The 25596-nt window shown below is 42.8% G+C and overlaps 1 protein-coding gene across 3 annotated transcripts; it reads right to left on the bottom strand.

The window, feature by feature from the left end:
- Positions 1-804: 804 nt before the first annotated feature.
- Positions 805-15717, bottom strand: HMGXB4 (HMG-box containing 4). Of its 3 annotated transcripts, XM_063395776.1 has the most exons (12): positions 15487-15717; positions 13834-13938; positions 13422-13527; positions 12691-12806; positions 11286-11361; positions 9191-10356; positions 7943-8024; positions 7089-7153; positions 6688-6793; positions 5972-6141; positions 4674-4796; positions 805-3106 (listed from the first exon to the last, which is right to left on the bottom strand). In XM_063395776.1, exons 2-12 carry the CDS (start codon positions 13834-13836, stop codon positions 3062-3064), a joined length of 2058 nt encoding a protein of 685 aa, XP_063251846.1. In that variant the 5' UTR covers positions 13837-13938; positions 15487-15717; the 3' UTR covers positions 805-3061. The 3 variants fall into 3 exon arrangements, with proteins under 3 accessions (XP_063251846.1, XP_063251847.1, XP_063251848.1); XM_063395777.1 differs by lacking the exon at positions 13834-13938; XM_063395778.1 differs by lacking the exons at positions 13834-13938; positions 15487-15717 and adding an exon at positions 15046-15476.
- Positions 15718-25596: the final 9879 nt, after the last annotated feature.

Raw genomic sequence — 25596 nt, 5'->3', positions numbered from 1 at the left:
CTGAGCCTCCGCCGCTTTCTGCAACCACCCCGAGCCTGAGCGGTGCCCAAACCCTGGAAAGCCTGTGGCGATGGGGTTTTAGTTTTTCACAGCCCAGTGTGGGAGCGTACGCATAGGAGTTAGGAAGAAATTCTTTACTGTGAGGGTGGTGAGGCAGTGGGACAGGTTGCCGAGAGTTGTGGATGACCGATTTTGGAAGTGTTCCAGGCCAGGATGGATGGGGCCTTTAGCAAACTTTTTGTGGAAGGTGGCCCTGTCTGTGGCAGGGGTGTTGGAAATGATCTTTAAGGTCCCTTCGAACCCAAACCATTATTTGACTCTACACAGGGTGGTTAGCACCTTCTGGGATGTGCTCCTGGCCCAAGCAACTGCCCTGCCCAAGCTGAGGCTGCAATCAACCAACACCCATACCCAGAAAATGGGGATGTGTTAATAACCAGCACAAATCCTGCTCTAATGCCGCCACGCCTGACATCCTGCATAACACGTTCAAGTCCTGTGTACTGGAGTCACCTGAACGCCACGAACCTGGATCTGAGGTGAGGCAGCAGGGAAGACAAATGCCCTGGTGTCACCTGCTGTGCTCCATGCTACATCTCCCTTGTGGGGGATCCCAAGCAGTCAGGAACCTGAACAGTAATTTGGGTGACCAGTGCTGCTGGAAACAGTACAGCTTGCCTGCCAAGTGAGTGAGTTTAGCAGGGTTAGGATTGGATGTGTTTTGCCGAGAAGCACTAAATACAACTAGTAACAACAGCTGCAGAAAATGGCACATGCCAGAAATGAATGACAATACTCCAGAAGTTGACAAAAAAATTATATTGTAAGTACAGTACAAAAAAGTGTATAATTGTAATCAGGACCAAACAGCAAAGAAATAACAAAAATATAAAAACTGCTAAGCCTTGACAAAGTTTCCCTATAGTACCAAATACCACAAGATACAGATTATACAAAGTGTACAAATTTTAATAAAAATACAATACACCAGGGTCATGTGTGTTTTTCACTCTTCAAGTATTTTCTGTTGTACAGAGGATAAAGCTAAAGCTGATCCCCTTCTGTTTCTTCAAAAGCAGATGTACCCCTTCACCACAATGCTCTCAGCTATGAAGGGCTAGAAAGAGCCAGTTATTTTGTGCTGCTCACAACAGCAGAAGCTTTAATATTGGCCAAGATTTGAAGCAGGGTTGCACTGCCTCCCTCCTGGGCCCTTCCTATTTGCAGGCTCATTGGGATTTGTCCTAAGCTGTTAAAACATGTTCTGGCCTGGTGGGCCGAGAACCTTCTGCACCTCGTCTGCTGAGAAAACCCCTCACTGCACAGAAAATATCTGTAAGAGACAGACTACCTTGTACAGGCACATCTGGGGAATACGTGGCAAAGAGGCATGGGGAGAAAACCCCTCCTCCACACCCTAGGATTTGATTTACTTCTGATTTGGCACTCAGCCACAATCAGGGACAGCTTACGTTCAACTGTCCTAAAAAACAGCAGCTAGACTTACTTGGAAGTAAAAAAATGCCTCTTCTGCATTTTTAAACTTTCCTGTTACAGAGCTGATAAGGCCTGAGTCAAATGATGTTTTAGTTGTTCTGTTCACAAGATAGCCTGTTCCTACAAACACCTAGAATCTTCCTGGTGTTTACTTACACAATGCCCATGCTTAGTACTATACACAGAGTTGATTCCTGCAGGAAGTGAGGTGAGGCAAACTTGATTCACATTTTTCACACACTGTTGGCTGAGGGAGAACTTTTTTGCTTTTAAATTATGTATATATAAAAAAATATATACACACAACAGAGAAATATACAGGATAAATTAAAATCTGTTACAGATATTGGTAAAAGTTAATACATGTGATATGAACACCACATACACATACATGCACACAGACAAAAGCCTGAACAGGAATCAAGTGTTCTCCTGTGACTCTGCTTCCAGAGGAGCAGAAAACCAAACTCCAAGCATGTGGCTGGAGGGAAGGGAAACTGGTCCAGTCAACCCACGTGTGCCTTACTTGGCCATAACTGCTTGAAACTGGCCACTGGTCACTGCCTTGCAGCAGCACCACTGCTCCTGCAATAGTGCTGGTGAGAGGGATGGGAGATGAGCCATTTCACAAAACAGGTGCAAGATGGGCAGAAGCAATCCAAGTTTTTCCCATCTGCTTCTCTACTCCTTTCCATCAAAGCAGGCTGACCATGCCGTGGAAAAATCGGCAGGAGGTTCATTCTCTCAAGGCAATACAATAGGTTGATACATTGTGCTAATGATGATTTGAATATGAGTCCACAAGGAAAAATTAAACTTGTTATCATCTTCTACTTCGCTTCAAATGCCACCTACCAGACCAGCCAGCTGACACTGACAACTTTCAGTTATTACTGACTGAGGAGTAGCGGTTGGACAAAGTGACCAAGAAGCAAAAAGCTATCCAACTTTCCCCTCAAGAAGTGGGTTTTAAACAGAAAAAGTGTTACAAATAGGGCTGGTGAAGAATTCAATTCTATTCCTTGGTCCAAAATATATCATCATCTCTACCTGCCCACAAAATACCAGAATACTTTAGTTTAGGCAGAAATATCAGGGGATCACCTGGTCCATGTCCCTGCTTAAAGCAAGTCCAACTACAGCAGGCTGCTCATTCAGTTTTTGAATATCACCAAGGAAGGAGAGTCAAGAACCTCTCAGGGCCACCTGTTTCAATGACCCCTCTCATGGTGACAGCTTTCTTCTTTATATTGAGAAGTCCAGTCTCTGTTTGCTTCCCTCACTAAATCTGAATTTAAGGCGAATATCTCAAAAGCTTTCTGAATTCTTCATACAAAAAACTTTCAGACTGGAGGACATTTCACCCACCAACACAAAGGGGTTTTCTCAGCTTAACTTCACAACTTTTCATAAAATACAAGTCAAATAGTTACAATCCTATGTATACACTACACATATATAAAACTTTAAAAGCCTCCATATGGAGCCCTGTGGGAGCGCCGGCATAGTGCAGGTACACAAGTCAGTTACACAGAGGTTGAGAACATCCCAGGATCCTTTCCCATCAAAGTCCAGGCATGATGTAGGCAATGTTGTCTAGTGTGTTTGACTAGGAAGAGAAATTTGGTGTTTTTTAATGTCAGGTAATAACTTGAAATCCTTAAAAAATGGCACAGGTGAGGGTACTAAGCACAGTCACTTGTGTTACAAGTTGTCATAGGATGAAACAACCAAATCTGCCTGTTGATCACCTCTAATAGAGTGTCAGATGGCAAAAAGAAGCGCCCTTCAGTTTTTCTTGGAAAACATTAACAGAATTCTGAGAGTAGGAATCCCTCTCATGCAATCAGAAAAAAAGACCCAGCTGTATGTTTATCAGATGCAGTAAGCTCAAGCCTGTGGCTGGATACCTGAAGGAGGCCTTAGGAACAACATCTTTCACTGAGAGATGGAGGCACTGGATCTGCAACAGTTGATTCTAGATTCCAGAACTTAGCAATGCCACCTACTGTCTTAAATATAAATTGCAACACAACCACTGGGGCGTGTCCATGTCTTAGAACACCACTGTCATATCTGATGAAAATTACCTGAACACCAGATTCCAGAAGTGAAGGGTAGCTGCCATAATTCACCTAAAGCTCCATTGCTCCTTGTAACAATAAGCTGATTGAGTTTCTAATAAATGCACCACTGGTCATGTGGCGTCACTGCTCTGAACAAACTTGGCAAGCAGGAAGGAAAAAAAAGCATCGGAGTTTTTCCATGGCTTAAGATGGGAACACCCCACTGACTCAGCTTTTGTGCACAGAGACAGTTTGTGGGTGTTCACAGACTAAACTGTCAATTTTGTTGCTACTGTTGACAGTCCATTCTCTTAATGAATAAATGTTTGGGCTGCCCTATTATGACATGTCAATTCATATCCCATTTTTGTTGCCCCCTCTGCCAGATTTGATTTTAGCCTCAACTTTTACAGACCGTATTCCTTTATTTTTGCTCCTCTCCTTTGCTGCTTTATTCACATCTCTTGTAGGAAGTACGACACCTGATGGGTGCTGCCATCTTAATCTATGTTCACATCAGGCTACATAGATGCCACGAGCTGTTGCTAAATCAGGGCTCAGTATTAAAAGTAGTTTAAGTGGAAAAGAAACTGTAGTTATGCAGCTCCTTAAGACAGAGACTATTTTTCTTTCCTCAGAGGTTTTACCCACCTTGTAAAAGGTCCTACACCATCACATTAGGAATCCTGAGATCACAAATTGGCTTTTGTGCTACTGAAGGAAAACCAGCTTATGTGATACAGAACAGCTAGAAGGTGGGTTTTATTTTTATGGAAAATTAGAACTTTTAAAGAAATACTGGCATACTTTTATTTGATTCCAATTGATTGACTCCATCATAACTAAAACAGGATCTACTCACACTGCAATCAATGTTACAAATATTAGGTCAGTTGCCAATGTGAGAAAAAAAGGTTGCGTAGTATTGTACAATGATAATATCTGTAAGAATTTCAATAAATATTTCTCTATGAAAGCCCATGATCAAGACAAATTTTCTTATTGCATTGGAGTTATAATTACATTACAGTGATTAATCAGAAAAACTCTATTTGGACTCCACTGAAATTAACAGTGCTAGAAAAAAAAAAATAACCATGAAGAACTCACCAAAACATGCTTTGGGCAGCCATTCAACTCAGGCAGTTGTGTGGTCAGACATGCCAACGGGCCCAAAGCACAGATGATTGAATCTAGGAGTACTGACAAACTTCCTGAAACAGCCACCATTCCCTGGTAGTGAGGAAAAAAAAAATCGGATAGGGATGAGTAGTAGAAATTTGGCTCGGTTCTCAACTGTATCCATTCTCGTGCAGATACTGTATCTTCAGCTCCTCCAGCCCACTTTCACTATTTACACAGTAACAAGACTGTGCCTTGTACTTCACAGACAGACTGCTGGATCAAAAAATTTGGAGTTCAGTAGGCAACGAACTGGTGCAAGATAAAGGTAGGAATCAACAGAAAACATCAGAAAATTGCCAGTTGCATAAAACAGTGATCCCACAAATTTTTGTAATATATTTTCTGTGCCATTTTGTACCATCTGTTTTGTTAACTACATGAGTCCTAATGACAATAGATGTTTTATTTGTGAAGTTAAAGAAATACTAAGCTTGTAACAAATGCTTTAGTCATTGATACACTTTCAAGAAAGGGAATTTGTCTGTGTGCTTTTCTGGGCTCTGGTTGTTCCTCTCATGATCTCAATCAGTCATACCAAAACCAAAATACAAGAACATTTATTTTACTGTTGATAAAACAAGCAAGCATAGTCAAGTGAGGTATCATGCTACTCATAAACTCTGTGATATTATTTGAGACAAATATGGTTTCTCTTTAGAGGCTAGGCTGAGTTCTCAGAGCATACACATGTGAATGTGTATGCTCAGAGTCACTTAACAGTAGGTAACTATTAAAACAGTAGGTAAACATTATGTTACCAGGTAAGTTGAAACAACTGTAGCTCCTATCCAAAGCACTGGCTGTATGATACTGCCAGAAAACTAGAGCACATGCAAAAAACTTTTTGGGGAAGACTGACAGTTTTCTAAAAAGTAGAACAGTAACAAAAACTGACTAGAGACTGACAAAATAGCAAGGAAGTACCAAATCCAAGGTGAACATACAGTAAGAAAAGACTGAAGAGTCTGCTGAACTACAAACTGCTTTCAAGGACCTAGAGCTGCAAAGCACCTGTCTTTCTTTGATGCCTACTGCTTACTGAGGCCTTTTATTTCACTGAAAATAAAGAGCGATGCATCAAAGAAACAGAGCATGCCACCTCTAGTTTCTCTTCATAATAGAAAACCACTGGTTAAACTTTTAAGAAAATATAATAATCATCCCCCTGAATGCATTGTGTAAATTACAGGACATCACTGTGACATTGCTGGTTACAAGCTCACCTCTGTTTCCTGTAGTCTGTGTCCAATGAGGCTCAGAGATTCACCCAGCAACTGTAAATGTGCAGCTACATCAATGGGATCTGTCTCAGGGACTTTGGCTGGTGAGGAAGGCACCACCACAGTGCTGGTGGGGGACTTTTTGTGAGGAGAAATCACTCCTGTTGGAGAAGCTGGAAAATACACAAATTAAAATTCCATATTCCTTGCTTTCAGTGTTTTACTCATAAACCTATTTAGTTGCTAAAGTTCAAATCTCATAGGTGTGAGATGCTTAAATGGTCCTGCTGCCCCAGTCCCGTAGTCCTTGGAGTTGAAACTTTTTTTTTCACATGTACAGAACGTGTATAGCCGAAAGCAGTTGGGGAGATTTGGTATCAGAGATGCTAAACCAAGAACAATCCACCTTCCCTCTAGCAGCAAACTAATCCCACTAGAACCTTCTTTCTGCCTCTTCTTATTTTACATTTCAATCCCTAAACTGCCAAAACCAATACCATTCTATGAATCAGATATGGAAATCTTTATGAAAAATGCTGATATCATTCTTGGTCTCACAGAAAAGTTGATTTGACTAGTGATTTAAATGCCATGCTTTGTGTGAGAATGCAGGTAGGGAGGGAGGTGAAGCAGGTAAGGACCTTTTTTTTTATTCCACAGGCAAAACTACCTTCCCTGTCCAAGAAAAGAGATGAGACAAATAAAAGTGCAACAATTACCTTTCATTTTTGGTGCACCATCTGAAGATGATGCCTTTCTCTTCACAGTGGTGGCCTCTGCTTTATTCTGTTTGTGTTGGAGATATTGAGCTTTCTGTTTCCAGATCTGTAGTTACCATGGTTAGAAAAGAAAGATTCATAACATTAGGTAATTCTGTTACCTGATGCCAGGGCCTGGAGGCAGAATGATGTTACATAGCTAGGAAATGAAGCAATCCCATGTGAAGAAAATGAATGCTTTTATGTTTACAAGGGGAAGATTTCCATACTTTCCACCTTTACATGATTTAGGGATATAGGTAACATATTTCAAGTATTGTGGCAATGCTGCCAGCTCATTTGGATCTAAGCACCTAGTTCACAGAAATCATTTTACAAAAACATCTCACACAAACACTCACCAATTTATCCTTCTCAGGTAGCTGCTTCCATACTTCTGCCAGTTTTTTACTTAGCTCTCCAAAATCTGGAAAAAGAGGAGAGGAGATTCGAGGAGATTCGAGGAGAGGAGATTCGAGGAGAGGAGATTCGAGGAGAGGAGATTCGAGGAGATTCGAGGAGAGGAGATTCGAGGAGAGAAGAGAAGAGAAGAGAAGAGAAGAGAAGAGAAGAGAAGAGAAGAGAAGAGAAGAGAAGAGAAGAGAAGAGAAGAGAAGAGAAGAGAAGAGAAGAGAAGAGAAGAGAAGAGAAGAGAAGAGAAGAGAAGAGAAGAGAAGAGAAGAGAAGAGAAGAGAAGAGAAGAGAAGAGAAGAGAAGAGAAGAGAAGAGAAGAGAAGAGAAGAGAAATGATTAAATCAAATTTGATCATAATATCCTGGAGAGAACACAGGAAATTTACTGGCCCATCCATACACATTTAGGACACAAGCCATTCTACACCTGGAACTCCCCACACTGTCCTGAAAATGTGAAGTCCTGTTACTCTTTAAAATAAAAAAAAAACCAAACAGCTGATACCAGGAAGATGAAGTCACAGTGTATTTACAGGAAAGCAACACAATGGAGGTAATTCTTTCAGTAAAGACAGAGCTAGCAAGTTATTTATCTAGATTCACAACTTGATTAAAATAAAATTATAATACGATAATGAAATCCACTCCTGTCCCCTTTGCCACTACTTATTCTAAATAACATTGTCAGATTCTTTGCATTATATCAAAATTAAGAAGTTGGTCTGAAACAGAGACATTATGTTCTGCTAATTAATCTGACTGGTGTAAAATCAAGAGAAGAGAAGGCTGGATTATTCCCTTACCTATTCCAGGGTGCTCAGACACAATAGTTGTACGATATTCCTTACAGAACACTTGATAAGCAGACATGTTTTTCTTCTTTGGCTAGTCAGGAGAAGAAAAGAAATAAAGATTTTTAATTATGATGAGACCTTCTCCAATTTAATAAGAATTTGTCATTTATTAAAGACTTAAAGAAAGATATGGTACTTAGATCAGGAACCTTAAAAAACAGGTTTACATCTTCTGTCTGAATTTAGTCTTTATGAAAGCACAGGAATCAGCCAGAACCAGTCTCAACACAAGGCTTATCCTGCAAAACTCAACAAGTTTTGCTATTCTAAATTCAAGATCAACATACAACTTTGTTAATGTATCTCAGTTTTAAAACCTACAATAAAACCCAGTATCTGTTACACTAGTCACAGTACCTATTATAGATCTGTCAAAACAATTTAGTCCTCATGATAATGTTTTGTTCCATTTCTTGTACCTTTAAAAAGTACTTGCATTTGGCAGGAAAAGAGACTGTGTAGTACATTGACAGCAAAGGTATTGCAATTGCTGGGCTATGGTCAGGGAAAAATTCCCCAAGAGAATAGGATAGTGGCTGAACAGATTTGGCTCTGTCTGTCCATTTCCTCACACAAAGCATTATTTCTCTATCTGAGCATGCACAAGATGCTTTCCCCCATTTACTTACATAGCTACAGTTATCTCATTTGTGAACTTGTTCACATGCTAGCTACCATTTCTGATACTCGTATCTTTATGCAGTAACCATGGAAAACAATATATAAGTACAGGGCAAAACAGGGAACATGGTAGTCTATTAGAATTAGAATTTCATTTAAATACAGGAGTAAATGGGTAAATATCTTCAATTTTCAGGTAACAGCTTGATTCCTTTTTACAGGAACTCTTATCACTAGTCCAGAAGTGTCCCTGGGAATAGCTTAGCCAGTCACATTAGAAAAAGATGCAGACGTGCTTAGTACATGACCCGCAGTAAGCAAAATCAAGTATAACTTTCCCAGAGAACATCTATTGGCTAAAGACTATCTGTGCCACAAAGCCAGAAGAACATATATTCCTTTTGTTAGAAATAGAAATTATAGTGGCTGACACATTTTTCCAAACACGCTTCAGTTAAACCACTGATAATTGGTATCAGTTATCTTTTGTTTCAATTTAACATGCCTTTGTAATGGAGTGCCTATTTCACCATTACCCACCACCCAATTTCTATTTTCCCTCCAATTTTTCCTTACTTTGTCTCTTTCTCGTTCCTTTTCTCTTTCCTTCTCTTTTTCTCTTTCTTTTTCCTTTTCTCTTTCCTTTTCTCTTTCCTTTTCCTTCTCTCTTTCCTTTTCCTTCTCTCTTTCCTTTTCCTTCTCTCTTTCCTTTTCTTTTTCTCTTTCCTTTTCCTTCTCTTTTTCCTTTTCCTTCTCTCTTTCCTTTTCCTTCTCTCTTTCCTTTTCCTTCTCTCTTTCCTTTTCCCATTTCTCAGCTTTGTCCTTCTCCTTGTCTTCCTTCTTCCTCCTCTTCTCACCTTGACCGTCTGAGTGAAAAACAGCAGGAGGAGGTGGAGGGACAACATAGGGGGTACTGGGAGGTGGTGGTGACACTCTTGCTTCTACTACCGCCACAGGAGAGTGCCCAGAACTTTTTTTAGACTTGGAGTGTTTCTTCTCTCTGTGTTTCTCCTTGTCCTTTTTTTTCTTACTTTTTTTTGACTTCTTCTTCTTCTTGATTTCCCGGTAGGAGTCATCTATCACCAGCTCTCCAGCCTCCAACTCTCCACCAGAAGAAGAACCAGATTCTGGTGGCACCTCCATACCCGAAGCCTCGTACTCACTTCCATGGCCCTCTGAATGAAGGGAGGTGTCAGCGCCAAAATTCTCAGAAGATGGATGTGACTCTGGAGGTGGTTTGTGCTTTTTCCGGGATGATTTCAGGAAGCTCTGCAGATCGTGCCCCAGCAGGAATGAGCCTTGCTCATCTCGAGCTGATTTCTTTGAAGATTTCTTTGCAGCTGCTGGTGCTGAAGAGTAGGATAAAGAATCATCATCTGCTGCACTACTTTTCTCTTTTGGTGAAAGGATGAGCTTCATCTTCAAACCATCAGGTTCACGAAGAGTAAGTGTCTCTGTGTTCACATAAAGAGGTTTCATTTTTTTAGATTTGTGGGAGCTGCCGTCTTCCACTGAGTGCTCCCCACTGCTCCCACTCAGCTTCTTCTTGGGATGCTCCTTTCTGCTTTCAGAATGGCCAGAGGAAGAATGAGATGATTTTTCAGAGGTCCTCTTTGAAGACTTTGAGCTTGTGGCCAAAGGTGAGTTGATAGCCTTGAGTAAATCCATGGTTGTATCAGCTGAGGATGGGCTAGAAGCTGCTTTTTTCTTCTTCTTTGATGGTAGATCCAAAGGCGAGACACCTGAAAAACATCAACAGAAATGTACATTGAGATGATTCCCTTAAAGATGGCAAAGAAGGTAGGTGAGAATCCTGTGAGCCTTACAATTACAGGTGACAAATTTAGATCCTGGCTTAAACAGAACCTCAGTCAGGTCAGCACAGCCTTGCTGATACAATTCAGAGGCTGTGACACCTGAGATAGTCAAATAATTTAAGGAAGGGAGAGACAGTAGGAAAGTTCTTGAAGTTTTGTGAAACTCCATTTGTGAGTTGTGAAATAAAATGTTTTGGTGAAAATACATCTAACTGAAATTACATCTCAAGTGCAAGATTTTCATGACATTTTTAGCCAAGGTGAGACCAGTTAGTTGAAAAGATGAGCTTTTTCATTCTGTAGACAGATTTTGATGAAAGATGAAATTTCAGCTTGGCTTTCTCCTTCTATTGGGCCAATAATATATCTTAAATGTGTTAAGCTTCTATGACTCCAACTGTCATTTTCTAGCCAACTAATTAATTGTGAGAATAACTGAACAGAAAAGCATTTATTTTTCAACCTCAGACATCCTATTTTTATAAATTCAGAGAAAGTTATACTACCTGTAAGTATAATTAGTTTGCAATGCAATAGGAAAACAAGAAAAACAAATGTCAAATGTGAAGGCATGAGTTAGAAAACTACAACTTGTCAGTGAAAAGGGGATGGGAGAGGACCTCTACCCCCCAAAATGGCATTTTGTTAAGATAGACTCTGAAAATATAATTCCCTAATCTTCTGCTGCCTGGTGCTGATCAGTGTCAGGTTTCTGATTACTTGCTCTGAGGCAGGTTGATGTACTCCCCTCCTATAAAATGCTAACCACAGAGCTTGATGACACTGGTTTAAGAGCATCCTTTCCTTAAAGTCATGATCTGCTAGCCCCTTCACCTGCTTGATTATGACCTTACCTCGGTAGCAGAACTCATCGGAGGAGTGCTTTCTCTTCTTTTTGTGAGCTTCTGACCCTGGAAAAAACTCACTGTCCTGGAAAAAGAAAAAAAAAGTTGCTGACTAAAAGGAGGGAAATAATATGAGAGTCACATGGACTATTAACACAGACAAAAATTTGTAGGAGGTATCAAAAGTTATTTGTACTACTGTAACATCAAGGAACCGTAGGTCTGAACCAGGATCATTATTCTAGGTGCTATAATGAAACCTACTCTCTCCCCAAGAGCACACAGTGCAGGTTTAAAGTAAGACAAAACACATGTTATAGATAGGTGGGATAATACAAAAAATATCATTAGCCAGGATTGATTTCAGCACAACAGTCACCTAATTGACATCGAGCTTTCTGTAGGCATGGCAGCACAACAGGGCTCCAAGGAAACTGACAGATAGATCTCTGTAGGGAGACCTCCAAGTGAGAGGAGCAACATAAAAGAAGAACATTTGCAAAGTGTTGAGATATGGGTAATGAAAGCCATCACTTGGAGATCAGCTGATAAGTTGATAAAATTCAGACATCTACTCCTTAATAAAGCTAAGAAATAACTTCAGATGCATAGACTGCCAAGCCTTGAAAACCAAGGAGAACAGTTCATGCTTACTATGCTGAAAAAGAAGTAACAGGAGATACAAAGAGGTGACAACTAGAATGATGGCACAAAAATATGTCCTTAGTATGCCATGTCACCTAATTATTATCTGTGTCTTGATCAATTTATGGCTCTGAAACTGAAGCTCCTCTAAAGAATTCCAACTGCATGGTAGACAATTTTAATTTTAAACAAGAACTTGCTTTTGAGATGAAAAAAACCCCAAATCACTAGATAGCTACCTCTGAGCTAACAGCCGAAATTGTAGCTCAAATAGAAAAGCTTTGAAGAAACTTAAGTTGCTACTACGTGATTTTAAGAGTTAAGGCCCCAAAGAGGTGAATAGGGCAAGTTCATTCTTCTCAAGAGGTATTATTTCAGGCTGTCTGCAGAATTAGGAAGACAACAGTCCATCAGTTAATATTCTATCCATCCTTTGCTGGCTATTTATACAACTGTAAAGGCTATTTTTCAAAAATGTGTGTAAGAAGTTATTCACAGCATTTTCTGACTAGCAAGGTTCTACATCAACACTAGGACAACACTCCTGCTACCTCATTTTCTGAGGCCAGAAGAATTGGAATCAGGGACTCATCCCCTCCTCTTCCCCGGGAAAATTACTGAACAATACAATACATGATTAGCTGCTCTTGCTGTTTTCTACATGCATTTCTAAATTATAAAATGAATCAAAAAAAGGACACTCATTCCATCCCATCACTACCTTTATGCATATCCTTACACCTTGAACCTCTTTTCTGAGGGTTTCTACCTGAGTTGCTATCTCATCTTCCTCTTGCAAAAGATCCTTGTAGGAGCGCTTTTTCTCTCGCTGTATCCTGCTAGGTGTCAGCCCGTCATCAACACTTCGGTGACTGTCTAGGAATTCTGTGATTTGTGTGAAATGGGAAAAGAGGAAGAAATTAAATACCACATGGAATGACAGACAAGTGGACAACTCATAAAATAAGCTAACAGAGGACACTGGCACACAGTGATGCACAAAACCCAACAAGCACTGAGGCCTGAAAGGTAACAAACAGGCTGTACTGTCTGACCAGAGGGATGGGGCTTTGGTGCTCTAACACCATCATTTAGATTTAGATCTTTAATCATTAGATTTAATCTCTAATACCTGTATGATCCTTCCTAAAGACAAGTGGATCTAGAAATGTTACTATGACTAAACGTATCATTATACCTCATCCCCTGTCCCACTGACTTGGCAGGGAAAAGGTGCTGTGGCAGAGCTCCCAATCAGGGTGTTTGCATTAGGAAATACCACCCATTTCTCTCGAGTTCTAATCCCAGTACTTTACACCTGGAAGTCAAGGGCTTGGGATCCTCCAGTAACTTGGCCAGGTTAAGTTTAAGGGCTCCACAGCACCCTAACTTCTTTCCCACTCTGGCTGCATGGCCTGGTGAGGGCTGCAAAGGGCGCCCTTTTAAAAAATGTATTTATTTATTTTTGCAAACCCCTCTGAGAGTATGAAGCAGTCATACCTTCTTTCTTCTTGGTGCCATCATAAGCCATGGTGGTCTTGCAGGAGCCTGTGAATGAGTTGCCACGTCTGGGCTCCTTCCCCCGTTCCCATCTATAGGAAAAGGTCTGAGAAACAGAGAATGAAAATAACCTTCTCATAAAGAAGAATCACTATCTAAATGGGGGAACTTTCTCTGAACCAAATAAGGATTCTTTGGAAGACAGTGGGAAAGGAAATGAGCAGTCACTCTTCGGGCTTGACCGATTCGGGTTTTTTAATCAAAATGGATGTTGTATTATTTTAAAGATAGAAAATACCACCTCCTTCTTATGAAATATCTGAATCACTGAACTAATTTATTTACAAAAATAGAAAGAGGGTGAGAAGACACCTGAATTTGATTTTCATGACACACAAAACTGCACCCATACCATGTCAAAGCCATTTTTTGTCAGGAGCCACTGTAGCAAAGAGTGGGATGTTTAAAGAGCTTTCAAATCCTTGAATCTCAGATGAAGTGAAGGAAAAGAAGGGACCTGAAAGAAGGAATTAAATTACAAAAGAATTTTTTTTTTAACTAGAGGATCACACATTTTGTACTAGAGGTGTGTATCCTTCTGATGTGTTTCCCAGTGCTAGCACTGCAGCCATTCTGAATGCCAGCCTGGGAGAGGGGCTGGAAGAGAGCACTCCTTTTAGCTAGGCCCACAGCAACCCAGCCTCTGCCCCCCATGGGTTTCAGGTCTCCTCCAACTGAGTCACTGCGCCAGCTATGGGCATACAGCAGGACAGTGCTACTATGGAATAGTCACACTCAGGTTCCCTCAGAGCAAATTGCTTTTTTTCCTCAGCTAGTGACCAGCTCAGCAAGAAAAGATCGATGTTCTGATCCTACGGGATTAATCCAATCACTCCCAGCTGCCTTTGTGTGTTTGTGTGTACGTGCACAAATGTAAACACCCACAAAGACCAAAGCAGTCTGCTCATCCCAGCTGTCATGGTAATCCTGCCACACTGAAGCTACATGGGAATATTTTGGGAGTAGGGAACTTGTGCTTGTACATCCCCCATACGACTCAATTTTATAAACAACTGGCTGATGCTGACAATGTACAAGTTATTCACCCTACAGTGGTTACTTAACTGATACAACAACGCCACAACTAAATCAGACCTGTGGGTACACAGGGGATGTTTTTGTTTAAATTCATAGGAATACATGTTATTTCTTCAAGTTTTGGGAAAACACCCACTGCAGAATGTCAAGTCAAGTGCTCTGACCATTATATATTGCTGGTAGCAAACACAAGGATTACACCTACACACAAAAGCACTGCATATGTGAATGCAGAGAGCACTGCACTGGGCAATAAAAGAGCACCTTGCCACAAGTGGGCTCGTGATCTTAAACTAGACGTTGTCAACATTTTGTGCTGTTTGTCATACAGACTTCGCACGAGTATTGTGCTCAAGACAGTGAGGGCCTAATCCAGATACTGCTCAGCAAAACAAAGCTGAAGACAGTCATTCATGAATGGATGACCTGGAGAGCCTAAGATTTCTGAGTACCTACATGCATACCTTTTAGTCTCTTTTTAAATCTATCTGCTTGGCAGGTACAATCCGGCAAATACAAAACATACCCTTAACTACTCTCATCTTGTAAACCTCTATTAGTTTCCCCTGCTTCAAATTCCCGGGTTTCAGCAGCGATGGCACAGGCTCAGTGGGGAAGATCTCCCTTCACCTCTCCCGTCAGCGCACACGCCTGCGGGTTCTTGCTCTTCTGCAGACCCGGAGCATCGCACGGAGCCCCGCTGCTCGGTCCCGCTGGCCGCGGAGGTGGCTCCCTCACCCCGTGTCCCGCCAGCGCTCCCGGGCGGGGCCCTGAGGGCAGACGGGACCGCCGGGAATTCCGCGCGCGGCCGAGAGCGCCAGCTCCGGCACCGGCCCCTCCGCGGGCACGCACCGGCGGCCGGCCCGTCCTGCGCATGCGCCCCGACAACCCCCGGAGCCCGGGCCCCGCCGCCGCCTCCGTTCAAAGCGGGCTCGTCCGCCCGGCTCCCGCCCGCGCGTCCCCTCACCCGAGCGGGCTCCAGCCTCACGCCAGCCGGCGGCTCCGCCCCTACAGCAGGCCCAGGCTTGCCCCGACTGCGGGGCCGCCCAGCGGCGACAAGGCCCGCCGGCGCCGAGCCGCGGCCGCAGGGTGGGGACGGGCCGCGGCCGCCTCACTGGGCCCCGCCGCTTCCCGCCGCGCCGCCGCCCGCGGCCGCCATCTTGCACAGGGAGACAAGGACCCGCGCCAGCGCTGGCCAGCCGAGCGCCGAGCGCCTCCAACGCGGCACTCGCGGGGCGGGGCGCCGGCTTGCCGAGCGCATCGATGGCCGGCGCGCCTCCCCGGGAGCGGCGTGTACCCAGGTGCCGTGCGACACACGGGTGGCACACACTCGGGGCATCTGTGCCCGGCCAGCGTGTCCCCTCGCAGCCGTGCGACACACGGGTGGCACACACTCGGGGCATCTGTGCCCGGCCCCGGCTCTGACCCCGAGCACCGCCAGTGGAAGGGTGCCCACCTTGGCGCAGCCACCTCTCCGTGTGCGCGGGTGCTGCGCGGTCCCGGCACAGCTCCCCTCTCCTGCCGTCCGTGTCCTAAGAGACTGAGCTGTCTGGGCTCGCAGCCCGGCCTGGCTGTTGGCTGCTTGTTGCTGCCGCGGTGGGTCAATGGGAAAGGGTGAAATCCTGTTATTAAACAGTTGCAGGGCCACACTTCCATGAGATTGGTCACACACGCACACGAATGGGCACATCTCCCTCAGGACTATTTGATTCTCCGAGGAACTGGGTGGATGCACTGCCCAGGCTGGGATTCAGGGCCATCTGGGGCAGAGATAAGCACCACTGAACAGCACTCGGGACTACTGCCTGTGAAGGCATCACACAACCCTCGCACACATTCCTATCAATTGTCCAAGAGAAAGGCAAATTGGCCCCAGCGTCTTCTAAAGGGCTCATTCATTATTGCAAAGGCTTCGAGACAGAGGTTAAAAAAAGGCTCAGAAAAGAGCCAGGTCAGAAAAGAATCCTTTTTCCTACTAGGTTAACCCTTCTTCACTCTGACCTATTAGTAGGTTCAACAAACCTCTTTTTGCTGTTACTTTAAATCCCATAATCTCCACAGACTCAAGAGCTGTCTTTTTATTTAGGTGCCGGCAGATACCCCCGTGACTCTTTGGCAGAGGCTGCTCACAGTCACATGCTGTCTGCAGACTACCATTCCCAGACAAGCCTGAGGTTAGACCTGACCTACCACAGGCAGGCCATTGCCCAGCCCCTACAGATCTGCCTTCTGGTCCTGCTGATGCTTTTGTGTCCTAACAAGTACAGAATAATGACGGTAATTATTTGCAGTCCAGTAGGGCCTAGAGGAATTTGAAGAGAATAGAGGCCTATGCCTGTTATGCTGTGTGAAAGTGTAGTTTGATCCATAGTGAGGGGTACAGCCTGTGCACACACATCAGTGTGTGCAAGTGCAGCAGCTGTAACACATCAGGGTAAAAACTCACCAGCCCCTAGGCTGAGCACAAAGGCTGTGCAGATGTTCTCATGCATGTACACTGGTGAAACCAAAGTCACTCCTTGCTCTCTAGACCATAACTGAGGGAGGAATCACCAAGGTGGACAAGTGTCTTCACAAATTTATGACCAGCATCTTGCCAGAGCTGAGCCTGACATGACTTGCTCCTTTACTTCTGTTTGTTGGTGATGTTTTTAGGGGTCCCAGTGGTGGATTCATACTTCATTTGACAGTGCACAGCACAACAAAATCACAGTTCCGGTGTTTTTATAGTTTCCAGCTTTCTTGCTCATATTACAGGCTGTACAAAAACAACTGTGGACATAACAGAAACATCAGTTAACTCCTGGGAGTTCCTGGCCAATGGGTCAGGTAGAGGCAGAATGGGAGCAAGTCAGAAGCCATGAGTATGGTTGGGAGAGGTTACGTGCAGCCCAAGGAAACAGGGATTCAGATTGCTTTGAAAATGGAGAGCCTAAATTAGCCTGGTATTTGACGATAGCAAGCATCTGGCAATTGTAGCTAGTAAATGCATGGGGATGGTATGTTTAATATTCTGCACCCTAGAAAGAGAAAGCATTTGAGCTCCCCTGCAGTGGAATGATTTTAGTGCTGGATGGTTTATAGTTATTAGATTGTGTCAGGGACTGTGTGTGTATGACTCTCATATGATTTTGCAGGTGAATTTGCAAAAATGAGCATCTATCAGGATACTTGCACATAAAACCACTGAAGCACCATTCATTCAGACTTCCCCTGTTGAGATCCATCCAAGTTTCTTTCCTCCCAAAGAACAAACATAATCGTAATAATAATAGGAATTGTAACAGTAATAACAATAACATATAGTCCCTTCTACTGCACTTTTCAGCAGCAAAGAAATGCTCAGAAAAATTCATTTCAGTCGTTCCCATTCTTCAGAGCTCATAGAGGGAAACAGCCAGCACCAAAAATTGTCATTTATTGTGTTTTTTCAGACAACTTAGCCTTTTGCTTTTCTAGAAAATCCTGGAATCTCTTTAGAGTATACACCTAGATTGAACAGGTCAGGTGGGGAAAATGTCAGAATGCTGATAGCAAATTTAAGAGAGTCACAACCCCTTTAAATCCTTAACACTTGACAGAATTGTTTCTTTGTACTCTGGAATATAAGAGGTTGTAGCAAAGGAATCAGATAATCAAACAGTCCCTATAGCTTTTAAGGCCTGAAGTGCAGCTTCAGTCGCTCTCAGACTGTTGTGAGAATATTGCTTATTCCTTTTACTCAGAGCATCTTGGATTCTTTTGCCTACATCCCTGGGAAACAAACTGCAAGAGGGTACATGGTCTGTTCTCTCAGGTGTCCTCTTGGCTGTGAGTTACATACTGTATAAAATGCTCTTGGCAGTGCAGAACACTTTAGATGTGTATAGTTCCCTACGCTTAATGCAAGATTAATTATGTACTAAGGACTTACTGCCCATGAAGCCACCCAATCTGGCCTTGCTTTCCCCACTTTATTTCCACCATGCATGCTTGTTGGTTTATTTTCTCCTGACTGAACAACAGTCCAAAATGCTAGATTTAGTAGCCCTTTTTTGTTTTGTTGGGTTTCAGTACTTAGTTTTGTGGTGTCTCAAGTGCAATGAGTGTAAGAGGAATGAATAATAATATGAGCATGAGCTTACAACCAGGTTATGTACTGAATGAAATTCAGCACTCAGAGCTGTGTGAACAATTATCAATTTTACCTGTCATAGTTCTGTAACTCCTAAATCTCTTCTCACTCCTGTCCCAGTTTTTCATATTTTTCCCTAGATTCTGAGATGATTTGGCATTAACTGGAATGGGACCTGGTTTAAAACCTCTGCTCTCCACCTATTGAAGAAAAGCAGCCCACAGGCAGTGCTACTCTTGTAGCACTTGTCGTCTTGTTGCTTGTTTTGTGCAGACAGTCTTACTCTTCTCTGTGCACATAACAAGACTTGTGTGTTACCAGCTATCAAGCTGCCCTCAAACAGGAGAGTGGAGGAAGTGACCACGATGTTACAGTGACTTTAGATGTTTGCTTGCTTGCCTGCCAATTGCCTCACCCATATAATTTCCTTAGTCTTATTTATAAACAATGATGGTGACTCCTCTTTGGATACAAGGACTTGCTTCCTTAGAGAATCAAAACTTGAAAAGATTTGTTATATGCATTGTTTCAGTTTCGGGGCTTTATTTAAATTATTTCCCATTTGTCTTGGCTTTTTTGCAGGATGCATTTATTTTCACGCCTCTTCATCTTTCAGTACAGTCATTAATGAAACTACAAAGGTATGTGCATTCATTTGTAATGTCACTACAGCAGCCTGAATGTTCCCCGGAGCCACAGCATCTGTCACAGTGGGGACACATGCCCTGCTCCTCGTGCTGCACCCCTGTGTTCATGCTGAGAGAGCTAAGGTGAGATGGGAGATCAGTGTCCATCTGGTAGGGAAAAAGTATGGTGAACTAATGTGGGATTTATGGGGTCTGGAGAGGAAGAGCCTGTTCCTGGAAGTGGTTAAACAAAGGAGAAAAGACTAAATCAGGCTGATACACAAAAAGGAAAGGCTAAATGCAGGCAATCAGTCAGCATTGAATTTGCCTCTTTTCACTGATTTTCTGTCTCCCTTCTCACTACCTGCCAGAGAGGTAGAACTGGTTTAATCTGAGTTTCACAGAGCTATGCAAGGCCTACTGCATTGCTTTCAGCACTGAGATCATCCTCCATGCCTGTTTCCTGGAGATCTTGCTGGTGTCTGCTCACAGCCCTGGTCCCATAAAACAGCAGGCATTCAGCTCTGTCTGTATTCTTGGTTTGAATTTTCCCATTTTCCCCTTGATTCTGTCAATTTATTTAAATTCCTTCTCTCATACCTTGATTCCATTATAGCCCTCTTCTGTACAGGTCAGAATGACCCGCTCTTCTCTTTTTAGATATTGTAGCAGGATCCTTCACCTTTAGGAAGAAAAGCCGGTACCTCTGTGGTGCTTCATTTCTGCAGCTTTCTGCTTATGACTGATCCAGAGCGTTGATATCTGTCCTGTATTGGGTAGCAGAAATTACCATATTACTAATATTTCTCTCCAAATAATCTAGATGGCTCATGGCTAATTCTGGTGGACCAAGACTGCACATTGCCTCTGCTTCTGGCTACAGATGCCATTGCCAGAGATCAGAACTTTTGGAAAAAGCAGATTTCACCATTACCTGAACAGCTAGAAAGTGGCAGTGGAGTTTGCAGAGGCTGGCCACAGGACAGTGCTGCCTGCAAAATTCCTGAGATGCCAGCTGAGTAATGCCAAACTTGTGACTGTAGTGTGCCATGGACTATGGAGCTGCTGCAAAAATATGGGCAAGAGACGACATGTGGAAAGGGCTCCAGACTCACCGAGGCTGGAGTCACAGTAAAGGCAAGGAGATGTACTGATGTGATGAGAGGTAAGGAATGACAAAAAGTTACTGCGGAGTGGTACGTGTTGGAAGAAGCTGATGGTGTTGCAGGACATTTTATGTGTTTTACGTAACAGGTAATTTTCAATGCTTTCAGGGTCACTGTATAAGACAACATGATCTGGGTCATCAAGTGCTGTTCCCTGCTATTGTGGGCCCACTGTCATTCAATCCTTTCTTGTAAACTGATCAATCTTCATCTTTAAAGAAATTAAGTCTCATTCCCCCACAATGATCACTGGGAGACTGTTTCAGAGTCTCTTTTGTCTGATGGTTAGGAACCATCTCCTAATTACCAGCTGAAATGTATACATGGTTAGCTTGCATTCATTGGTTCTTGTGCCAACATCTTATTTTAGCTAATATAATTATTGTCTTTTGTTGCTGTTTTTGCTCAGAAGTATTTATAGAGAGCTGTCATACCTGCACTCATTCTCATTTTGCAAATAGAATATATCACTCAAAGGAAAGAAAAACTGTACTCCATGGAGACATCAAACCCTCTTTCCCCAAATATGTAAAAGCAGTTAGCCCTTGGTATGGGGATAAATATAGCTGATCAGGGATACAGTGACTGTTTGTTGTGATTGCACTATTGTTTGTTTGTGAACTTGCTTAAGGAAGCCTCTCCTCTCACTGTGCCACAGTCTGAAATAAAATTAAATCAAGCTCACTTTTCTGGATTACAGGAGAACCTAAAAATAATGACCTATGGCATCAAAACCTGGTACAAGAAAACTATTTAGAGGGGAGTTCTGCAGTCTAGGCTGTGGCTGAGCTCATGCTGGAAAAGATGGAGGAATGAAAGGCCTCTATAAAATGAATTTTAGCTGTGCTTTGCACCAAGCAGAGAGAAGAGTCATAAAGCTGATCTTCAAAGTTTTGTGTGAAGACAGTATTGGTCTGAAGTGTAAGTGCAAACATGGGATAAACTTGAAATAAGAACATTTTCTTTCTAATGCACATCAGAAACCTTCAGAAGAAGTTAAGGTGCTTCAAGATGAATCAGAGTGGAAGCTCCTTCAGCTCATCACTCACTGCACCATGCAGCAACATTTTGAAATTTCTTCATTTCTTTCATCAATTGCTCTCCAGATAGAAGTTGAGGGTTTTCAATATTGTCTGGGGATGCTGAAGCTGTGATAATCTGAGAAGCAGTTTTGACCAGCCTCCCAGTGATTCTCAAATCCTTATCATGTGCCTGGGCTGTGTGATCACTTGTACACAAGGGGGATAAATTGTTCTCCCAAGAAGTGCTGGTCCCAAATAAGGCATGTGGGTCTGTGCGCCCCACATTTATTTTTGTGAGAGACCTTGGGAAGAGTTTAGTGGGTTTCAGTCATGATTTCAGGATGGGGGAATGTAAGAAAAAAAACCAACACAAAACCTCTTGTTTGCTCCTATGCAGGATAGAACAGTGTACTTATACAGAGAGAAGTAGAGAGATTATATCAGTGTATATCTCAGTCATTTCTTTTCTTAACAGGTACCAACCAGGGAAGGCTCTTGAGTACTGGTGCTGCATTTGGAGCACAGAAAGAATGGGATGTTTTACAGTACTGGATTCAATTCACAGTTAAATGTCTCAGGTAATGGAAGCATTTACCACATCACTCGAGAGCATTGTATTGTCTGCTAGATTTCATAAACAAGGAGTTTTCTTTTTTATTTAGTTGAGCTGCTTGCTTTTTCTGAAGAAATAAACGACCAAATAAAATCCAAATCTGAAAACCTCCCCCACTGAGTCTATTTCAGTTGTGGCTGTTTTCTTCACATTTTCCTCCTTGAAATGCATTAGTTTCCAGTTGAAGGAACCTGAAGAAAAGATGATTATTACCAAGAAATTTGCAAATTAGCACAGCTCAAAACACCCCCACAGCAGTGTTCTAGTAAAATGAGTGAGGCTGGGCTAAAACCTCTATATATTTATTTCTATATATATCATTCTATATTTGGATTTAGCAATCCTATTACTGAGCTAAAATTTAGGACTCTCTAGACACATTTATCCTGAAACAGCACTGGTAAATTACAAGCTCTGATAGGTGGGAGGATCAGGACTGTGTCTGAGATCTAACAAGGAGAAAAGTAACAGACATTCTTCCATTTCTATTAAGTGTGTTTGCATATTTTCAGCACATTCAACAAATGAATAGTTCTGTACTTGGACAAAATTAGTGGTTAAAGAGAAGCAAAAAGCACCAAATATGGTGTGTGGGATATTGCAGTGCTATTATGCAAATTGGTGCTATGTCTTCAGCAGGAGTTTTCAGTTCAATGTAGATTTACTCCAAAGGAGAAGAGTGTGTTTTAGTCAGACCACTGGGATGAGACTATGCATAGAAACCCTCCTATACAGAGAAAGATTGAAACATCAGTGCAAAGGAAAAGGGATGGAAAATGTATACCATGTAAGGTAGCATGCAGAAGAAGATGTGACCACTTATCACTGAGGATTTTTTGTGAAACAAGGAGAAAGGAGAGCTTAGTGGAGAGGGAAATGATTGGTAAAATGAAGCTTTGTGCTATGACAAAAAGAGGCAGTGGAAATCCCTGATTTCAGGTTTCTTGGAGTACAGGAGCCAAATTTTAAACTAGGGTGGAAATTTCTGTGTTAATTCTAGTGTAATTACTGTAGTTGAAAATACATTCAACTTCCATTCTGGAAATCAGAGCCCTGCCATATTCCAGAACAGAAGTTGAATTTGAATCTGAGAACCTTTCATGCTCATGGAAATGCTCATGGGAGACAAATGATCACATAAATGTCAAATGCATCATTACTGAAATGTTCCTGCTCTGGTCATTGCTAGCAGTCATGTCTCAGCAATATCTTTTAGGCTGAGCATGGATCTACACAACATTATATTCATTATGTGCTGAAGACATCCAGCACTTTATTTTTCACTGTTTTCCTCTCTTTACCACAGGAAAGTTCACAGTTTATGTCTGTATTATTCTGCACTGCTAAGCTAGTGCTACCTGCCAAGATTTACAGCATCTTCCCTTAAGCTCAAATGGTTATAAAAATCACTAGATGGCAGCAGTGCCATTTCTGGTCTCCTGTTGCCCTGAACTCCTGGTCACAGCTGTGTGCTCTGGGGTGCTCCTTGCAGCCAGTTCCCAGCTTTGCAGGGTCTGCAAGGGCAGCTATACCTACTGAGAAAATACTTGCCTCTTCCTCAGCAAGAGATTTGTACTCTCCATTTGGTGCCTTCCCAAAGGCTGGGTTTTAATGGATGATTCACTATTGTTCTTCAGATTCCTTGTTTTTCTGTGAAATTGCCCCAAGTTGTAGCTTGCAGACACTGGTATATAAACATGCTAATGGCTGTGCTGTTATTATGTGTTATATGCTTCCAAGGTGCTGCAAGCTTTGGCTGAGAGCAGGGAATATCCCTGGAACCAACAGAGGTTGACTCTATGGCTCAGGTATGAAGCTGGATAACAGGAATTTGTAAATGCCACTGTTGTTGTTGCAGTTGGCTTTGCCCAAGAAAATGCCAAAAGCAAAGTGCTAAGAGAAGAGAAATACACTGGAGAATTAAAAGAATCAGAATAATTTTGGTCTTGAACAATCCTCAAGTTTCCCAATTCTGGAATTTTCTGGGAAAATGAATAATTCCAGTCAGTTCCCCAGCTACAACCATTAGACTCTGAGGCTCCATAGCGGTGTGATGAATGGATGCACAGCCTAGCTGGTGGTTTCAGTGTTGTTTTGCTTGCTTTCCAAAGAAATCTTACCAAACTTTGTTGGAGTCCAGGATATTCCTCTGGCCGCCCTGGAGGATTTGAAGACTGTACAGGAGGGTCTGGGATCTGAACAGGGGGGTCAGTTAGACCCACACAGATCCCAGGAGGACACTGACTCTGATTCCTGTCCATGGGAGTGAACACTCACATGCAGGAAGAATCACGAATCCTAAGAATTTAGAATAAGTAGTGGATGGTTTATTATAGAATATAAATATAGAAATTAGGATTCTTAGTATATGGGGCTGAAGAGGCAAGATGGAGGAATTGGGGAGTGGCCCTTGTCCTCCTAGTTCTTGCTCTCGTCCCCCATCTTGTGCTGAGTTGGGTTTTAGAGATTGGCTTAGAGTAGAACTGACATGTTAGTATAGGTAATAGGTATTGGTAAAATTTTGTAAATAAAAAATACGTCTCGGACAGTGGTTGGGTCAAAGATACCGTACTTAAGGTGCGGGGCTCTCTGATCCGCCCCAGTCCAGCCGCATGTCTTGCTTTGCTGGGGATGCCTTGCAAAGCTGGACAAGAACTGATAGATAATTAAGAATAAACAGCTTGATAACACGAACTACTGGACTCAACTTGTTGTCTCTGGCTTCGGTGTGAAACACCCAGGGCGAAGAGAAGACTGAAAACCTGATTACCCCTGGGAACAGCAACCCAGGGGAAACTCCCAGGGGACAGCAACCTTGGGGGAACCCTTATTACCTTGGGGAACAGCAACCCCAAGGAGAATCTCAGGGAAACAACAACCCTGAGAAAACTTAAGCAGTCTCTAGAAACCCTTCAGATGTCAGTGTCAAAACCAGGAGAAAGTTTCTTCTGGTGGTCACAATCTGGTCTTTGTGGGTTCAGTAGCTCCTTCCCTGTCTGCTTCAATGACAAGCTGAACTCTGGGGCAGGGGCAAGAAGGAAAGGTTATTGTGATTCTTCTGGTTTGCTTTTTTTGACAGATCCTGCCCCCACTCCCAACCAAAAACCAACCCGCACTTTTATTCTTCATGAAAAAAGCTCTTTTCAATTGAGTTTTAGGTCTGTAAATGGACCAAGGCAACTGTGTTCAAATGTACTGGGAAGAACCTGGCTTTTGGCTCTTGTTACAGGTTTTCAGACTGTCGTGGTTGGGGGGGAGGTGAATTTTTCCAGGGAGATGTGGGCAGTCTAATCAGTGATCAGCTTTTCTGCTAGCACTTGGATTGGTCACTCGGAGGTTTAGACACGCCTCTGAGGACACAAAGAGTTAAAAGCAAGAGTCTGGGGGGTTCGGCCTCTTTTCAGATCCTAGTTTTAGCAGAGGGACGTGTGAGGCCTCTTTCCCCTGCCTGGCCACGAGGCTGGGTGGGGGAGGGGAAACACGTGGTCGGCTCAGGTAAGCCGGAGCCCCCGGGGGGGGGAGAAGAGAAGGGACAG

Source organism: Prinia subflava, chromosome 4 (genome assembly GCF_021018805.1).
Source record: "Prinia subflava isolate CZ2003 ecotype Zambia chromosome 4, Cam_Psub_1.2, whole genome shotgun sequence".
Lineage (NCBI taxonomy): Eukaryota > Metazoa > Chordata > Aves > Passeriformes > Cisticolidae > Prinia > Prinia subflava.
Note: the sequence above shows the minus strand (reverse complement) of the source record. Positions and strands in the feature narration are given on the sequence as shown.